Consider the following 15404-nt stretch of genomic DNA (forward strand, 5'->3'; position numbering starts at 1 on the left):
CCTCGTAGAGCTCGTAATTACAGCTTGTAAGCTGGGAGTTTTCTGAAAGCTCCCACATGTACCACGTGGCCGCTGTACCACCTGACCACTGATTCATTTAGGCGTTGATAGTGGTGCCATGGAAACGCATAATTCCCAGTCCAAGGACCAAAAGGTCGTGAACAGCTCCGAATATAACGTCACGTGTTGTTATCTCAAGAATTCCGGTTAATACGAGGTGACGTGAATGCAGCATAACTGACGCTGGTAGGTCACGTGATAATGACAGCATGGAGAATGTAGTACATCCAGATTACATTAATACTACACACACTCAAAGAACATACTTTTTTAACGTTCGCGAATAATTTTTCAAAATAAGAAACTACTCAAGAGGGTATGCGATTTCGGAGACAGCCTATAATATTATTATATCATATTTTTACCACCACTTTGTCCCTTTAGGGCAGTGGTCGCCAACCCGTCGATCTTTATCACTGTTCCAGTAGCTCGCGAAAATAACAGAAACACAAAAATACATTTCTCCAGTCTTTGTACTGTATTTTTGCATTTATTTTTCTGTTATTTTCGGGAGCTACTGGGACAGTGATAAAGTAAATAGCCCACCTCATGTCTGAGTCTGTAAACGGCCGTTAACAAGAGGCCAGAGACGCTGAAGACAGAAGCGAAGAGGAGAAAATTCTGTAGCAGACAGAGCCGCTCACTGTTCAGGATGCTCGAAATATAGTAAGAAAATATAAATATTGAATTTCAATGGCAAAGGCATTTTGTTTTTCCTCTTACTTCAGAATAAAGTAGCGCAGTTCAGCTTTGTTTACAACGGTAACCAAGGAAACGCTGTATCACTGCTGTTCCATAAGCGCCACCTGCTGTCAGAGAGTGAATTTGCGTCTCATTCAGCCTGCTGTTTTTGTTTCAAGCTTTTTTTGTGTGTGTGTAGCATAATTTCTCAAAGATGAAGTCAGACCGTTCTGTTTTTGCTTTAAATCTTGAAATTAAATCTAATTCAAATGAAAAACAACTGCTCATGCAACGTGTGTAGCATCTTTGTTTGGATTGTGATTAAAAAGCAGTGGTTACCACTAATTTGTAATGGCTATATTTTTGTTTATTATAATAATATTAATAATAAATATCTGCAACCAGTATCAGAATTAGCCAATTTGCTTGTAAAAAATAAATAAATAAATCAGAATCTAAATTGGCCATGAAAAAAATACTAAATACAATCTGGGCTGTCTCAAGTAGATCTTAAGGTCGAAGTCAGGGATCTTGGGATTAAAAAGGTTGGTGACCACTGCTTTAGGGGCTCCGAACTAAGGGATTCCACGCTACAAGATAGCAGAATGGCAAATATCCTGAGAAAGTTCATTAACTGTGGATATTACAACAGTTTTTCAGCAAAAAACAACACCAAAAAATGCAAATTCATAAAATAAAAGGATTTAATAGACCAAAATACATTTTAAATTCATAGCATGTCTATTGAAATTATAACAGCACAGCCAAGGGCATTAAAAAAAAAAGAGTATACAATGTACAATATAAAACAGTGCTGATTCAGTCATGCATTGTATGATTACTACAGTTTTCATTATCTATGACATTAGTAAAAAGCTTTCATTCCACTCGCATAAGAGTATCACTGTCCCACAGCGCTCCATCATTCCCATGTAATGCTGAGCATCTGACAGCTGAGTTCCCAGAGTTTCTGAGCCATTTCATCATCTGAAGCTTCTCTTGAACACTGAGCTGGGGCACAGTCACTGGAAACAAAGATCCTCAGCTTTAGAAATGACACTTTCTTAGTTATCATTAATGCAGCTATAGAAAATATCTATTGTATGTCTACCCTAAACACATTATGCAAATTAATGCAAATTAAAAGGTGTGCATTTTGGGATGTGAAAATAAATTGGAGTAAGAATTCTGTTGTGCTATTTATTTTCCATAATACTTTGTTCAGTACCTGTAATATCCTCCGCTCTCTTTGTCCAGCTCCGGCTCCACAGCGCAGTAGATGGTTGTCTGGGCCCCCTGAACGGTGGTCTTGGTGAAGGGGCTGAAGACCTTGACTGCAATCTGCACAGGCTTGCTGAGGTTCCTAAACAGCTCTGACTGCACCACACCAGGATGGAGGGAGTACACAGTCACACCACTGCCTAGGAACATGACCATATTTCATTATCATATTTCATTTTTTAATAGATTACGCACATCTGCGTAAAACAACTAAACCAATGATTAATATGGTTGGGTTTTCTTTTTTGGTACTGCTATAATTAGGAACAGAATTGTTTTAATAGACATAAGTCTTGGATTAAATCCTTCGTTACTGAAGGGAAATTTGGTAACACTTTACATTAAGGTTCATTAGTTAAACATTAGTTAATGTATTAACTAACATGAACTAACCACGAGCAATACATTTGTTACTGTATTTACTATAGTTAATGAAAATACAGTTGTTCATTGTATGTTCATGTTAGTTCACAGTGCATTAACTAATGTTAACAAGATTTTAATAATGTATTAGTAAATGCTGAAATTAACATAAACAAAGATTAATAAATGCTGTATAAGTGCAGTTAATTATTAGTTCATGTTAACTTATGTAGTTAACTAATGATCCTTATTGAAAATTGTTACCGGAAATTCCCATGGTAAAGTGATGGTATCAAGTATTGCAGTGCGTAAAAGGGATAGTTCACCCTGTTCTTTACTTACCCTCAAGCCATCCTAGGTGTATATGACTTTCTTCTTTCAACCAAACACAATCAGAGTTATATTAAAATATCATCTTCCAAGCTTTATAATGGGAATGATTGGAGGATGAGATTTTGAAGCCAAAAAAAGTGCATCCATCCACCATAAATGTACTCCATGTGGCTCCAGGGGGTTAATAAAAGCCTTCTGAAGAAAATCCATGTGTTTGTGTAAGACAAATATCCTTATTTAAATCTTTATAAAGTAAAATAATGAGCTTCCGGCACGACAGCCATACTGTTACGGTATGCTGGTTGAGAGATGAGGCAGATGCGGATTTCCACAATAATATAATGCTTTTAATGTAACAAAGGTAAGGAATGCCAACATACACAGTAAACAACATTCAGAACGGACAAGGAGTGAAGGGAGTGAGTGTCATATAAAGGGAGTGCTAACAATAGAGTCCAGGTGCAGGTGATCCGTGATGATAGGGAGATGACGAGGGAAGTGAGTGCAGGTGTGGAGAACAGGAGGATCTTGGGAAATGGAGTCTAGGAGAACAAGGGATCTGTAACAGTACCTCCCCCTCCCGGTAGGCGCGTCCTCGCGCCGTAGATGTAACAACCGGGAGGGGGGTGGGCGCCCTGGAGACCTCAAGCCGGAGCAGGGGGAAGAGCAGACTGGAGTGGAGGTCTCCAGGGCGGGCTCAAACGCCATGGCGGGTCAGGAGCCGTGGGCTGCCATGGCGGGTCAGGAGCCGTGGGCTGCCATGGCGGGTCAGGAGCCGTGGGCTGCCATGGCGGGTCAGGAGCCGTGGGCAGCCATGGAGGGTCAGGGGCCGAGGGCAGCCATGGAGGGTCAGGGGCCGAAGCCTTGAAGCCGTCGAGCCCAGGCGGCGCTGAAGGACCGGCGGGAGATGGCGGAATCCACGGCTCCGCCGACCGAAGCGCAGCCGGGGCTCCAGAAGGCCGTAGTAGAAGACAGACGACATACAACAAAGTGAACACCGGGGGGAGTGAGGAGGCCAACTGGAACTGAGGGACGGAGCAGAGACGGAGGAGTGCAGTCCAGAAGTGAGCAGTTGGTTCGGCGGCGGCGGCGGCTGGAGCGGAGGGCTCGGCGGCGGCGGCTGGAGCGGAGGGCTCGGCGGCGGCGGCTGGAGCGGAGGGCTCGGCGGCGGCGGCTGGAGCGGAGGGCTCGGCGGCGGCGGCTGGAGCGGAGGGCTCGGCGGCGGCGGCTGGAGCGGAGGGCTCGGCGGCGGCGGCTGGAGCGGAGGGCTCGGCGGCGGCGGCTGGAGCGGAGGGCTCGGCGGCGGCGGATGCAGCTGAGGGCTAGGCGGCGGCGGCTGGAGCGGAGGGCTCGGCGGCGGCGGCTGGAGCTGAGGGCTCGGCGGCGGCGGCTGGAGCTGAGGGCTCGGCGGCGGCGGCTGGAGCGGAGGGCTCGGCGGCGGCGGCTGGAGCGGAGGGCTCGGCGGCGGCGGCTGGAGCTGAGGGCTCGGCGGCGGCGGCTGGAGCTGAGGGCTCGGCGGCGGAGACTGGAGAACTTTGCTCGGCGGCGGAGACTGGAGAACTTTGCTCGGCGGCGGAGACTGGAGAACTTTGCTCGGCGGCGGAGACTGGAGAACTTTGCTCGGCGGCGGAGACTGGAGAACTTTGCTCGGCGGCGGAGACTGGAGAACTTTGCTCGGCGGCGGAGACTGGAGAACTTTGCTCGGCGGCGGAGACTGGAGCAGAGGGCCAATCCATGCCCTCAAACACAATTAGAATCCCCGTAGGGACGGGAGCGGGCTCTGAAGATACTGGAGCGGGCTCTGGAGATACTGGAGGTATGCAGAGGAAGCCGGAGGTTGACTGACTGGCCCGGCCAACCGTGTCTCTGGATGGACTAGAGACAGACACCCATCCTGAACCCAATCCACGATAAATTTGGAATCATTTAACCATAAAATGGAATTTATGGTTTCGCTTAAGGAGAAACGATAATCGGGTTCACTAAAACGGATGGTGTCATCATCTAGTCCATCCAGAAACAGGGAGATCAAAACTGCTTCAGGCCAGTCAGACAAATAAGCGAGCTCAACGAACTCCTCCACATACCTCTCCAGCGAACGACCTACCTGCAGGAGTCCGATAAGGCGATCGCCGGCTGTCAGGGTGAGAGGCGTTGGAGGAGCTGGATCCAGGGAGCCGGTGAAAGTCTCCATTATTTTTTTTTTATTATTTTTTTTTCTTTTCCCTGTGGAAAATCCGGTCGTTTTAGGTCCGTTCTTCTGTTACGGTATGCTGGTTGAGAGATGAGGCAGATGCGGATTTCCACAATAATATAATGCTTTTAATGTAACAAAGGTAAGGAACGCCAACATACACAGTAAACAACATTCAGAACGGACAAGGAGTGAAGGGAGTGAGTGTCATATAAAGGGAGTGCTAACAATAGAGTCCAGGTGCAGGTGATCCGTGATGATAGGGAGATGACGAGGGAAGTGAGTGCAGGTGTGGAGAACAGGAGGATCTTGGGAAATGGAGTCTAGGAGAACAAGGGATCTGTAACACATACGCATTCGACTTGCATCTAAAAAGTGTTAAGTAGTACACAATGACAAGACATACTACGTGTTATAATGGAGGACATAGAGTGGTACGTCATTGCGTAGCGTAGAATGTCATGGCATTGTGTACTACGTCGCGGAAGTTAACACTTTTTAGGCTGTATTTTACTTTATAATTATTTAAATAAGGATATTTGTCTTACTCAAATGCATCTATTCGCTTCAGAAGGCCTTTATTAACCCCCGCAGCCTTGTGGAGTACATTTTATGATGGATGGATGCTTTTTTGTGGGCTTCAAAATCTCATCCTCCATTCACTACCATTATAAAGCATAGAAGAACCAGGATATTTTTAATATAACTCTGATTGTGTTTTGCTGAAAGAAGAAAGTCATATACACCTAGGATGGCTTGAGGGTGAGTAAATTATGGGGTAATTTTCATTTTTGGGTGAACTATCCCTTTAATGACATTTTCAAATCATGCTTTGATACATGTTCAAAAACGTGATTATGGCCACAGTTCAGTATAAAACAATGGTATTTTATCCCAAAACAAAAAACAAAAAAACATGGTGATACCATGGTATTTTTCATGACACTTTGTTGTTTCACAACATGTTTTTGTTTCACTAAAAAGAAATGACAGATTTGTTTGTTCAGAAATCAGACTACACTGTTTTACGTTTTCAACTTGCTACAAATTTATTTACTTATTCATTTATCCATTTTGAAATGTGTAACAGTTTATTGAAACCTTAGACAAAAAGAATCTTAAAGTTTGCATGTTTTTTTTTTCTGATTATCATATTTGATACATTAGGCTTTTATGGTACATAATGTATGATATAGGGGCTCACAAAAGGGAAAGTTTATATTTTTATGGCCAAAAAGGTAAGATTAAATTCTGACATGGGGACCAAAACATATAGGCTAATAATTTAGGCTAAAAAAAAAAAAAAACAATGATTAAGAGATGTATATATAAACGTTCCATCAGTAAAAAATTCACAGCTAAAAGACGTGTACTAAGACTTGAAGGTGGACAGGTTTAGAATTATACTAAAAATATGACACAGTCTTTAAACGGTTAATGAAATGGTTGATTCAAACAGTATTATATTAGTTATTTCCATCTCTGTCAAAGTTAAACTGCATGAAAAATCCTTCACAATCTGTATAAATCTCCAATGGTGCACATAGAGAATTATTTTTATTACTGGTGAGAACTACTTTTCCTGTTCTTTGGTACAGAACCTCATGTGATCTCTGTGTGGCTATTCTGAACAGATCACAGGTCATCTGTTATTAGATCTCGAGTTTGAATTGTCACATGAATGACAATCAGTGACAAGCACAGAAACAGGACATTCTCCACATGCTTAGGACAATCCTGCATCCTTAGAGACAAACACAGAGGTCAGTTCTGACCGAGCGCCTTCCTCTGCCACTGTGTGTGCTGGTTTTGACTGAGATTATGTAAAGTCACAGGGGAAAATATCACATTTTAAAGGCTGATTTATACTTCTGCGTCGAGTGTACGCCGTAGCTACGGCGTAGGCTGTGTGTAGCATACGACGTAGCCTGACGTGCCGTAGCCGTAACTACGCGGACCGCAAGCGCTCTGATTGGTCTGCTAGAACCCCTCCCTCGGGTCAAAAAACTGGCGCGGAGCACTCGGAGAAGAGTGAGCACTTTCAACTTCACCATGAATGAAAAACACTCTGTTTCAGAGGACACATGCAGTCAAACTGCAACAAAAGTCATTACCTATTTGCCGCTTTTCTGCCGTTTCTGTTTGTAAGCTTCCAACGACAACGTACATGACGAGCTGCTTCTTCTTCGGCTTTTGTTTTGATACTCAACATGACCGCGGACACTGCCTCCTAGTGGTCTGCATGCACGTCGACGCGGACAACGACGCAGAAGAATAAATGAAAACAGACGCATAGCCTACGGCGCAGAGGCTCCGGCGTAGGTCCGACGCAGAAGAATAAATCAGCCTTAAAGGGATAGTTCACCCAAAAATGAAAATTTTATGTTTATCTGCTTACCCCCAGTGCATCCAAGATGTAGGTGACATTTTTTCTTCAGTCGATTCAAATAATGGCGGTTGATGGGAACTTCATCTATAAGAGTGAATAACTCTTGCTTAGACAAATCCAAATGAAACCCTGCGGCTCGTGACAACACATTAATGTCCTAAGACACGAAACGATCGGTTTGTGCGAGAAACTGAACAGTATTTATATAATTTTTTACCTCTAATACACCACTATGTCCAACTCCGTTCAGGACTCCTTCAGTGATGTCTGATCGCGCTCTGTCAACAGCAGTGATTTCTGACACTCATTGAAGTATATGCGCGAGACATCACTACAGTTGTCAGAGTGCGATCAGACATCACTGCAGAAAAAATGTCACCTACATCTTGGATGCACTGGGGGTAAGCAGATAAACATCAAATTTTCATTTTTGGGTGAACTATCCCTTTAAGTCACCATGAAACCAAAAAAATTGACAATTCTTGTTTTCTGTGGAATTTTGCCATATTATAAATGATTTATCCGTGTATTCCATTATTTTTTGGTCATTTATGTGCCCTCATAAAAAGTCCCCCTCCGTCTTGCAGCGACATCTCTTCTCTGATGATGCATTTACGCGCAAGGGCGGGACAACCTGTCAATCACATAAGATCGACCAATAGCAAAACACAACAATCCAACTATCCAATCAATTTCTGATAGACAAATTCAAGTCCCGTCCTACTTTTTTTTTCTTATTTGAGAAACCGTTTCATGTCAACTTTAATGTCACGTTGTACTCGCATAAATACCATTATCAAGCAGTGTTCAGGACAGGATCATGTTTAGTCGGGCATAGATAGCCTTGCTATGAAGGTCACATACCCTGCAGTCTTTTAGCCAAGGAGCGTGTGCAGAGGATGTTAGCTAGTTTGCTCTGGCCATAAGCCCTCCGTGGAGAGTAACCCTTCTCACTGTTTATGTCATCCAGAAGGATGCTGCCCCACGTATGGGCCACAGAAGCCACATTGACGATCCTGGAGGGGGTTGATTTCTTGAGGAGGTCCAACAGAAGGTAGGTGAGCAGAAAATGACCTGTTGGTAGTTTGGAGGAGATAAAAATAGTCAGGGGTTGTTTGACCTTTGTTAGAATCTAATAATTCAACTTAATAATACAATTCAAAAAGATCTGTTCGGGTTGAGTGATCCAGCACAGAAAAGCAGGTATCAAATGGAAGACTCAGACACAAAGAGTGCAGGTTCAACCAATATACAAAGTTCATTCGGCCAGACAGCCAATTATACATTGAAAATATAGGAAGTGAAAATGACAAATCAGCATTAATACAATCAGTAGGGGTTGTGCACAACTCTAAGAAGAGCAACATGTTCTATAAGCATGATGTAATGGCTAGACAGAGATACAGAAGCACAAAAACGGGCACAGGATGTTCTTAGAATCTTACAGCGTTTCATTGTCCCTCATGTCCTGTTGATGCCTCTTTGGCTTATTTGTCTATTACCCAAGAAATGCATGGAAGTGGATGTATATGGAAAGGATGTGTACTATATGTGTGTTTAGGTTCCAACAGGAAGCCAGCTTGGGCTGTTAAACAATTAAATGGCATGCACTGTCAATTTAGAGCGTCACTACTCCACACTGGTTGGAAGTCTGAGACTTCCTGTGTGAAACAATGTTGCCTTATACATAGAGGTAGTCTATAATCAAACACAATTTGTGCTTAATTTAAAAGAAGTCACTCTTATTGACTAAATTAGTTGGATTAGATACAGGAAATCTAATTTTACTAATAGTCTTAATTTTTCCTGGGTCATAATAAGCGTTCACATCTACAACAAAATGCTGATAATGATCAAAATATGTTGATAATAATTTGATATTGCAGCAGATATTTGTAAAAATCGCTTTGGACATTTGGATTTTGTATGTATAGATTGTATCTACTATACTACATGAACACTTGTTTTTTTTAAAGAGATTAATACTTTTATTCATCAAGGATGCATTATATTGATCAAAAATGACAGTAAAGACATTTATATATATATATATATATATATATATATATATAAAATTATGTTCTTGTGAACTTTCTATTCATTAAAGAATTCAGAAAAATGTATCCACAAAATATTAAGCAGCACAACTGTTTTGTTTCAGAAAAGGAAATGTTTCTTGAGCAGCAAATCAGCATATTAAAATGATTTCTGAAGGATCATGTGACACTTGAAACTGGAGTAATGGTTTATATTTGAATATATGTTAAAACAGAAAGCAGTTACTATAAAATGTAGTAATATTTCACAATATTACTGTTTTTACTGTAGTTTTGATCAAATAAACGCAGCCTTGCTGAGCATAAGAGACTTCTTTAAAGGTGCCCTAGAATCAAAAATTGAATTTACCTCGGAATAGTTAAATAACAGGAGTTCATTAAAAGACATACAGTGAGTTTCAAACCCCATTTCTTCTTCCTTCTTATATAAATGTCATTTGTTTAAAAGACTTCCGAAAAACACGCGGATCTCAACATAACACCGACTGTTACGTAACAGTCGGGATCATTAATATGTATGACCTCAATATTTGCATATATGCCAGCTCATGTTCAAGGTATTAGACAAGGAAAGGCAGTATTAACGTCTGGATCTGTGCACAGACAAGGTAAGCCAGCAAGAACAACAGCGAAAAATGGCAGATGGAGCGATAATAACTGACATGATCCATGATAGCATGATATTTTTAGTGATATTTGTAAATTGTCTTTCTAAATGTTTCATTAGCATGTTGCTAATGTACTGTTAAATGTGGTTAAAGTTACCATTGTTTCTTACTGTATTCACAGAGACAAGAGCCGTCGCTATTTTCATTTTTAAACACTTGCAGTCTGTATAATTCATAAACAACTTTATTCTTTGTAAATCTCTCCAACAGTGTAGCAATAGCCATTAGCCACAGAGCATAGCCTCAAACTCATTCAGAATCAAACGTAAACATCAAAATAAATACTTTACTCACATAATTCGAAGCATGCCTACAGCATGCATGACAAACATCTTGTAAAGATCCATTTGAGGGTTATATTAGCTGTGTGAACTTTGTAAATGCACTGTAATATAATCGAGAGCTCGTGTGGCAGGGAGCAGGCGAATTAAAGGGGCGGCGCGCTGCCAAAATCAGTGTATAGTTAATGATGCCCCAAAATAGGCAGTTAAAAAAATTAATTAAAAAAATCTATGGTGTATTTTGAGCTGAAACTTCACAGACACATTCAGGAGACACCTTAGACTTATATGACATCTTGTGAAAAAGCATTCTTGGGCACCTTCAAGTTCTTTCAAAAAAGTTTTGGAAGATATTTTGTAGAATGCAGCAAAGTAAGTTTTTCATGAAATGTTAATGATTTCACATGTAATTTTGGTTTATGGCCATGATATTACTAAAGACCATTGGCTAGTAAAAAAAAAGAAAAAAAAAAGAACATTCCTTCAATATGTTCTGGCCAAACTCCCTTTTTCAAAAGGAAATACAGGAAATAATATCATAATTGTCAGGGTTCTGTTATGTTTTATCTGTGTTTGTTTTACACTGAGTTGGTTTGCTCCATTTTCTGTTTCCTTGTTCCTGCTCTCGGTTTGTCTCCTCGGTTATTGATTGACGAGCGTACACTTGATGTTGATTTCTTTCATTAACTTGGTCTATTTAAAGGGATAGTTCACCCAAAAATGAAAATTCTGTCCTCTTTTACTCTCCCTCATGTTGTTCCAAACCTGTGTAAACTTCTTTGTTCCGCTTAACACAAAGGTCGATATTTGGAAGAATGTTAATAGCCAAGCAGATCTCACCCCCCATTGACTACCATAGTATGTTTTTTCCCTACTATGTTAGTCAAGTGGGGTGGGGGGGGTGAACTATCATTTTTGGGTGAACTATACCTTTAAATAGACCAAGTTAATGAAAGAAATCTACATCAGGTGTGCACTCGTCAATCAGTAACCGAGGAGACAAACCGAGAGCAGGAACTGTTTTGTTCAGTTCTTGGTCCGTTCTAGTCCATGTGTTTGATAGTTGTTCTGGTTCTGTTCATAAGTTATTCATTAGAAATCCTGAGTATTTTGTTATCTTTGAATTTTGTCATTAAATCTGTGCTGCTGCGCTTAAACCCATCTCTTTATTTCACCTGCTGTGCATGTAAACACATAATGTAAAACATACAGTAAAATTACAAAGTCTTTACCTAAATGGTTTACACCAAACTGCATCTCAAAGCCATCTGCAGTTTTTGAATATGGGCACATCATAATTCCAGCATTGTTGATCAAGATGTTAACTTGCTTTTCCTCTAAAATACAAAAATATGAATAAAGACTCATTAATGCATAAATATTGTATAATACTATTCATATAAATGTGTATATATAATATTGATACAATAATTATATTAATTTCCTTACTCCAAGGAAATGCATACATAACAATGCATTTAAAGTAATAATCAGACGTCTTACACACCCTTGTTTATGAGTTCTGCAAATGCTCTGATGGACTTGGTATCTGATAAATCAAGCTTTTTCACCACAATGTTTTGGTTTCCAGAATCCTGCATTAATTCTTCTCTGGCTGCCTCTGCTTTTTCCAGGTCTCGACAGGCCATGATGACTCGAGCCCCTGAGGACATCACAGAGAAAAGCTGATAGAAATGTGCTTTCAGTCACAAAACAGAGCAGATATCCTTCGTGGATCTGAAATAATTGTGTTTACATATTCCAGCAAACGTCCTTGCTGTGAAATGTCCTTGCATAATAATTAATTTGGTGCTAAACTGGGATGTAAGGCTGATGAGCTAACACAATAGCTGTTTGCCTGGTAATTACTGTGCAGAACGTCTATTATACTATTCAGAGCAATTTGGCTGGCAAGCGTCAGAGTTTCTTTGTTGGAATTCAGCGGGTCCATGTGGGAAAGTGTACAGTTTTACATCTCTTTGGCAGATAGTATTGTAATCCTGTCGTTTATTTATCAGCATGCATTCAAAGCTTCCAAGAGCCTGTCGTTTATTATAAGATTAAATATTTGCTGTTTTAATTATCACATTTGACATTAGGAAATTGAGTACGATTTATCCTTGTTATTTTAGTCCCAGATTATGCTGATTTTTGCAATATTTTACAGTTTTTCTCGATGTATAAAACTACGGAAGAGGATTAGGGCCAAGCAATAATAAAAAAAATAAAACCATCTCGAGATTAAAGTTGTTCAATTTCGAGAAAAAACGTGTTAAATTTCGAGAAAAAAGTCGAAATAAAATGTTGAGACTAAACTCATTAAATTACTAGAAAAAACTCGTTAAATTTCAAGAAAAAGGTTGAGATAAAATGTTGAGGATAAACTCGTTAAACTCGCTCAACATTTTATCGCAAATTTTTTTCTCATAATTTAACAAATTTGTTCTCATAATCTAACTACTTTTTTCTCGTAATTTAATGACTTTATTCTCAACATTTTATCTCGACTTTTTTCTCGAAATTTAACAAGTTTTTTCTCGTAATTTAACGAGTTTATTCTCAACATTTTATCGCGAATTTTTTTCTCATAATTTAACGAATTTGTTCTCATAATTTAACTACTTTTTTCTCGTAATTTAAAGACTTTATTCTCAACATTTTCTCTCGACTTTTTTCTCGAAATTTAACAAGTTTTTTCTCGTAATTTAACGAGTTTATTCTCAACATTTTATCGCGAATTTTTTTCTCATAATTTAACGAATTTGTTCTCATAATTTAACTACTTTTTTCTCGTAATTTAAAGACTTTATTCTCAACATTTTATCTCGACTTTTTTCTTGAAATTTAACAAGTTTTTTCTCGTAATTTAACGAGTTTATTCTCAACATTTTATCTCGACTTTTTTCTCGAAATTTAACACGTTTTTTCTCGTAATTTAACGAGTTTATTCTCAACATTTTATTTCGACTTTTTTCTCGAAATTTAATGAGTTTTTTCTCGAAATGTAACAACTTTAATCTCGAGATGTTTTATTTTTTTATTATTGCTTGGCCCTAATCCTCTTTCGTAATAAAACACCATAACTGATTCAGTTGGCACAATTTCCCAAACCATCCATTCAGTTCTCAAAATAAAGACATTTCTCAAAATTTTTCACACACATTCTAATTTTCTCAATGATTTCTGCAAAACGCTACACAAAAATACCCTAATTTTACATCAGTTTAACCATGATCTCATTCATAAAACACATGATATAATTAACTGAAGCATCACAATGTGAACTCAAATAGCACACATACATCCATGAGTAAATATTAAGTAGCAAAACTGATGATACACCAATCAGGATCTCAGGATAATATCATATAAATAGGGCCACATATAATTATGTGCTTTAAAAATGCATCCTAACACTGGAGAGAGCTGAAAGAATCATCTACAGGGTTTTTATACTACTTACACATACAGTATTACAGTAACATACTTAATATGAGGGACATTTCACTAGTCTATGTACAGTAAACTGTAGCACATGTTCCACACCCTCAAACTTGTGATTGTTAAATGTATTTGTAGCCAAAAGTCAGAAGACCAAGAAACTGCTATAGTACTGTATACTGTAATGAAAATTGGCCAAAGGTGTAGAAGATGCTGAATTTATTTATTACTGTACTCTGTGTTGCATACCAAGTTCATATTCAATTCTTTGGTATTTTAACTTTCTCTAGTGCTTTTCATCTACTGTAAGATCACTTTACAGTAATCTAATGAAAATTATTTGGGGTCAAAGAGTGATTCTGACAAAAGAGAATATGTTTTTGACTGAAATAATTGAGTTTGGCATGGGAGGTTTGATTGTGAGATTGTGTTTATGGTTGTGAGTAAATGTTTTTGTGAATTGTTTCATGAGTTGTGTGTTAGAAATTTGAGAAAAACTAAAGGGCATAAACTGGATCCAAAATAAATTTATCAACAGAAACAATAGTGCGAAATACAGTATGAAAGATTGCAATTAATCCAGTTACCTACTCATACCCCCTTCTAATTAGAGTGGCATCACACATGGCATGGGTTTGTCTCATAACAGGTTGGCAGTCGATGCCTTTCACAGCATGTGCTGAACAGAACAAATCAAGTCATTCAGCATTTTCCTTTTAAGGTCAAGCCCGAGACGTAATATGTCCTGAAAACTAAAATGGGGTCTGTTAGTTTCTTACCTCTTCTAGAAAGGTCTCTCGCTGTCTCTTTGCCTATGCCTGTATTAGCTCCTGTGATTATGACTGTTTTATCATCGAGTCGTACAGAAGAGCTCCACTGACGACAGAAGAAATTTCTGGAATTGATTATATATAATAGTGAATACCTAAAGTGAAGTATTATGAGAGAGCGGGGCTAGTTTTCACACTTGTTACTCCAGTGAATTTTGTTTTATCATTGTTATTACTCAGGAATTAAGATGCAGTTAAGTAAATGCAGGCAAGTTGTCTATTAAAGCACAAAAACAATGCACAGAAAAATATAACTTTCAGAAATATCAGACCATTGCTTTGACCAATAAATATTGTACTTAGCTAGAATTGAACTTAATTTAGAAGGTTGTTTGAAACCAACATACACTTTTAAAACATTCATGTTACTGGATTTATGACTCAAAATCTCAGTTGCTGACTTAGATACAGCCCTCATGACAACTTCCTCATGTGACAACTAGCCCCTTTCTCCTATATTTAATTTCATAATCCAACATTATATGGTAAAGTACAAGCATAGTGATTGGCATTTAAAGAATGATATTGTTTTAAAAAAAAAAAATACTGTTTAAGAACAGTATTGGATCTCATTTATCCAGTTATGAACACTTCGGAGAAAAGAAAAGAAAAGAAAAGAAAAGAAAAGAAAAGTTGTACCAATACAGTTTTGCAAACTCAGTTATAGCAACAGCATTGCTTACCTTATGGAGTGCATTGTTCCAATATTGGCTGGCTCCCCTCAGCAGACAGTATAGTACTCGACTGTGTAATTTATGAATGAGATATTTCTATGTGGTCTGTATCCAAGCCCCGCCCGCCCAGAGCTCTGTCCTCTGGCCAATGA

General features: G+C 39.2%; 1 protein-coding gene across 2 annotated transcripts; it reads right to left on the minus strand.

Moving 5' to 3' along the window:
- Window positions 1-1328: 1328 nt before the first annotated feature.
- On the minus strand, window positions 1329-15393 carry zgc:112332 (uncharacterized protein LOC553712 homolog). Of its 2 annotated transcripts, none has more exons than XM_067378618.1 (7): window positions 15262-15393; window positions 14528-14643; window positions 11815-11970; window positions 11540-11644; window positions 8166-8375; window positions 1970-2162; window positions 1329-1766 (listed from the first exon to the last, which is right to left on the minus strand). In XM_067378618.1, the coding sequence occupies exons 1-7, from the start codon at window positions 15273-15275 to the stop codon at window positions 1664-1666; spliced, it is 897 nt and encodes a 298-aa protein (XP_067234719.1). In that variant the 5' UTR covers window positions 15276-15393; the 3' UTR covers window positions 1329-1663. The 2 variants fall into 2 exon arrangements, with proteins under 2 accessions (XP_067234719.1, XP_067234720.1); XM_067378619.1 differs by having other exon boundaries at window positions 1331-1766; window positions 14528-14624; window positions 15262-15368.
- Between the last annotated feature and the right edge of the window lie 11 nt (window positions 15394-15404).

The sequence above is a fragment of the Chanodichthys erythropterus genome, chromosome 23 (genome assembly GCF_024489055.1).
Source record: "Chanodichthys erythropterus isolate Z2021 chromosome 23, ASM2448905v1, whole genome shotgun sequence".
NCBI lineage: Eukaryota > Metazoa > Chordata > Actinopteri > Cypriniformes > Xenocyprididae > Chanodichthys > Chanodichthys erythropterus.

What these genes read in the sequence shown, in the direction of transcription:
- zgc:112332 (XM_067378618.1), bottom strand. An exon ending in GAGAGACCTTTCTAGAAGAG is followed by an intron (nt 11,971 to 14,527) that starts GTAAGAAACTAA and finishes TGATGTCCTCAG; the next exon opens with GGGCTCGAGTCATCATGGCC. An exon ending in CTTGGCTAAAAGACTGCAGG is followed by an intron (nt 2,163 to 8,165) that starts GTATGTGACCTT and finishes TCATGTTCCTAG; the next exon opens with GCAGTGGTGTGACTGTGTAC.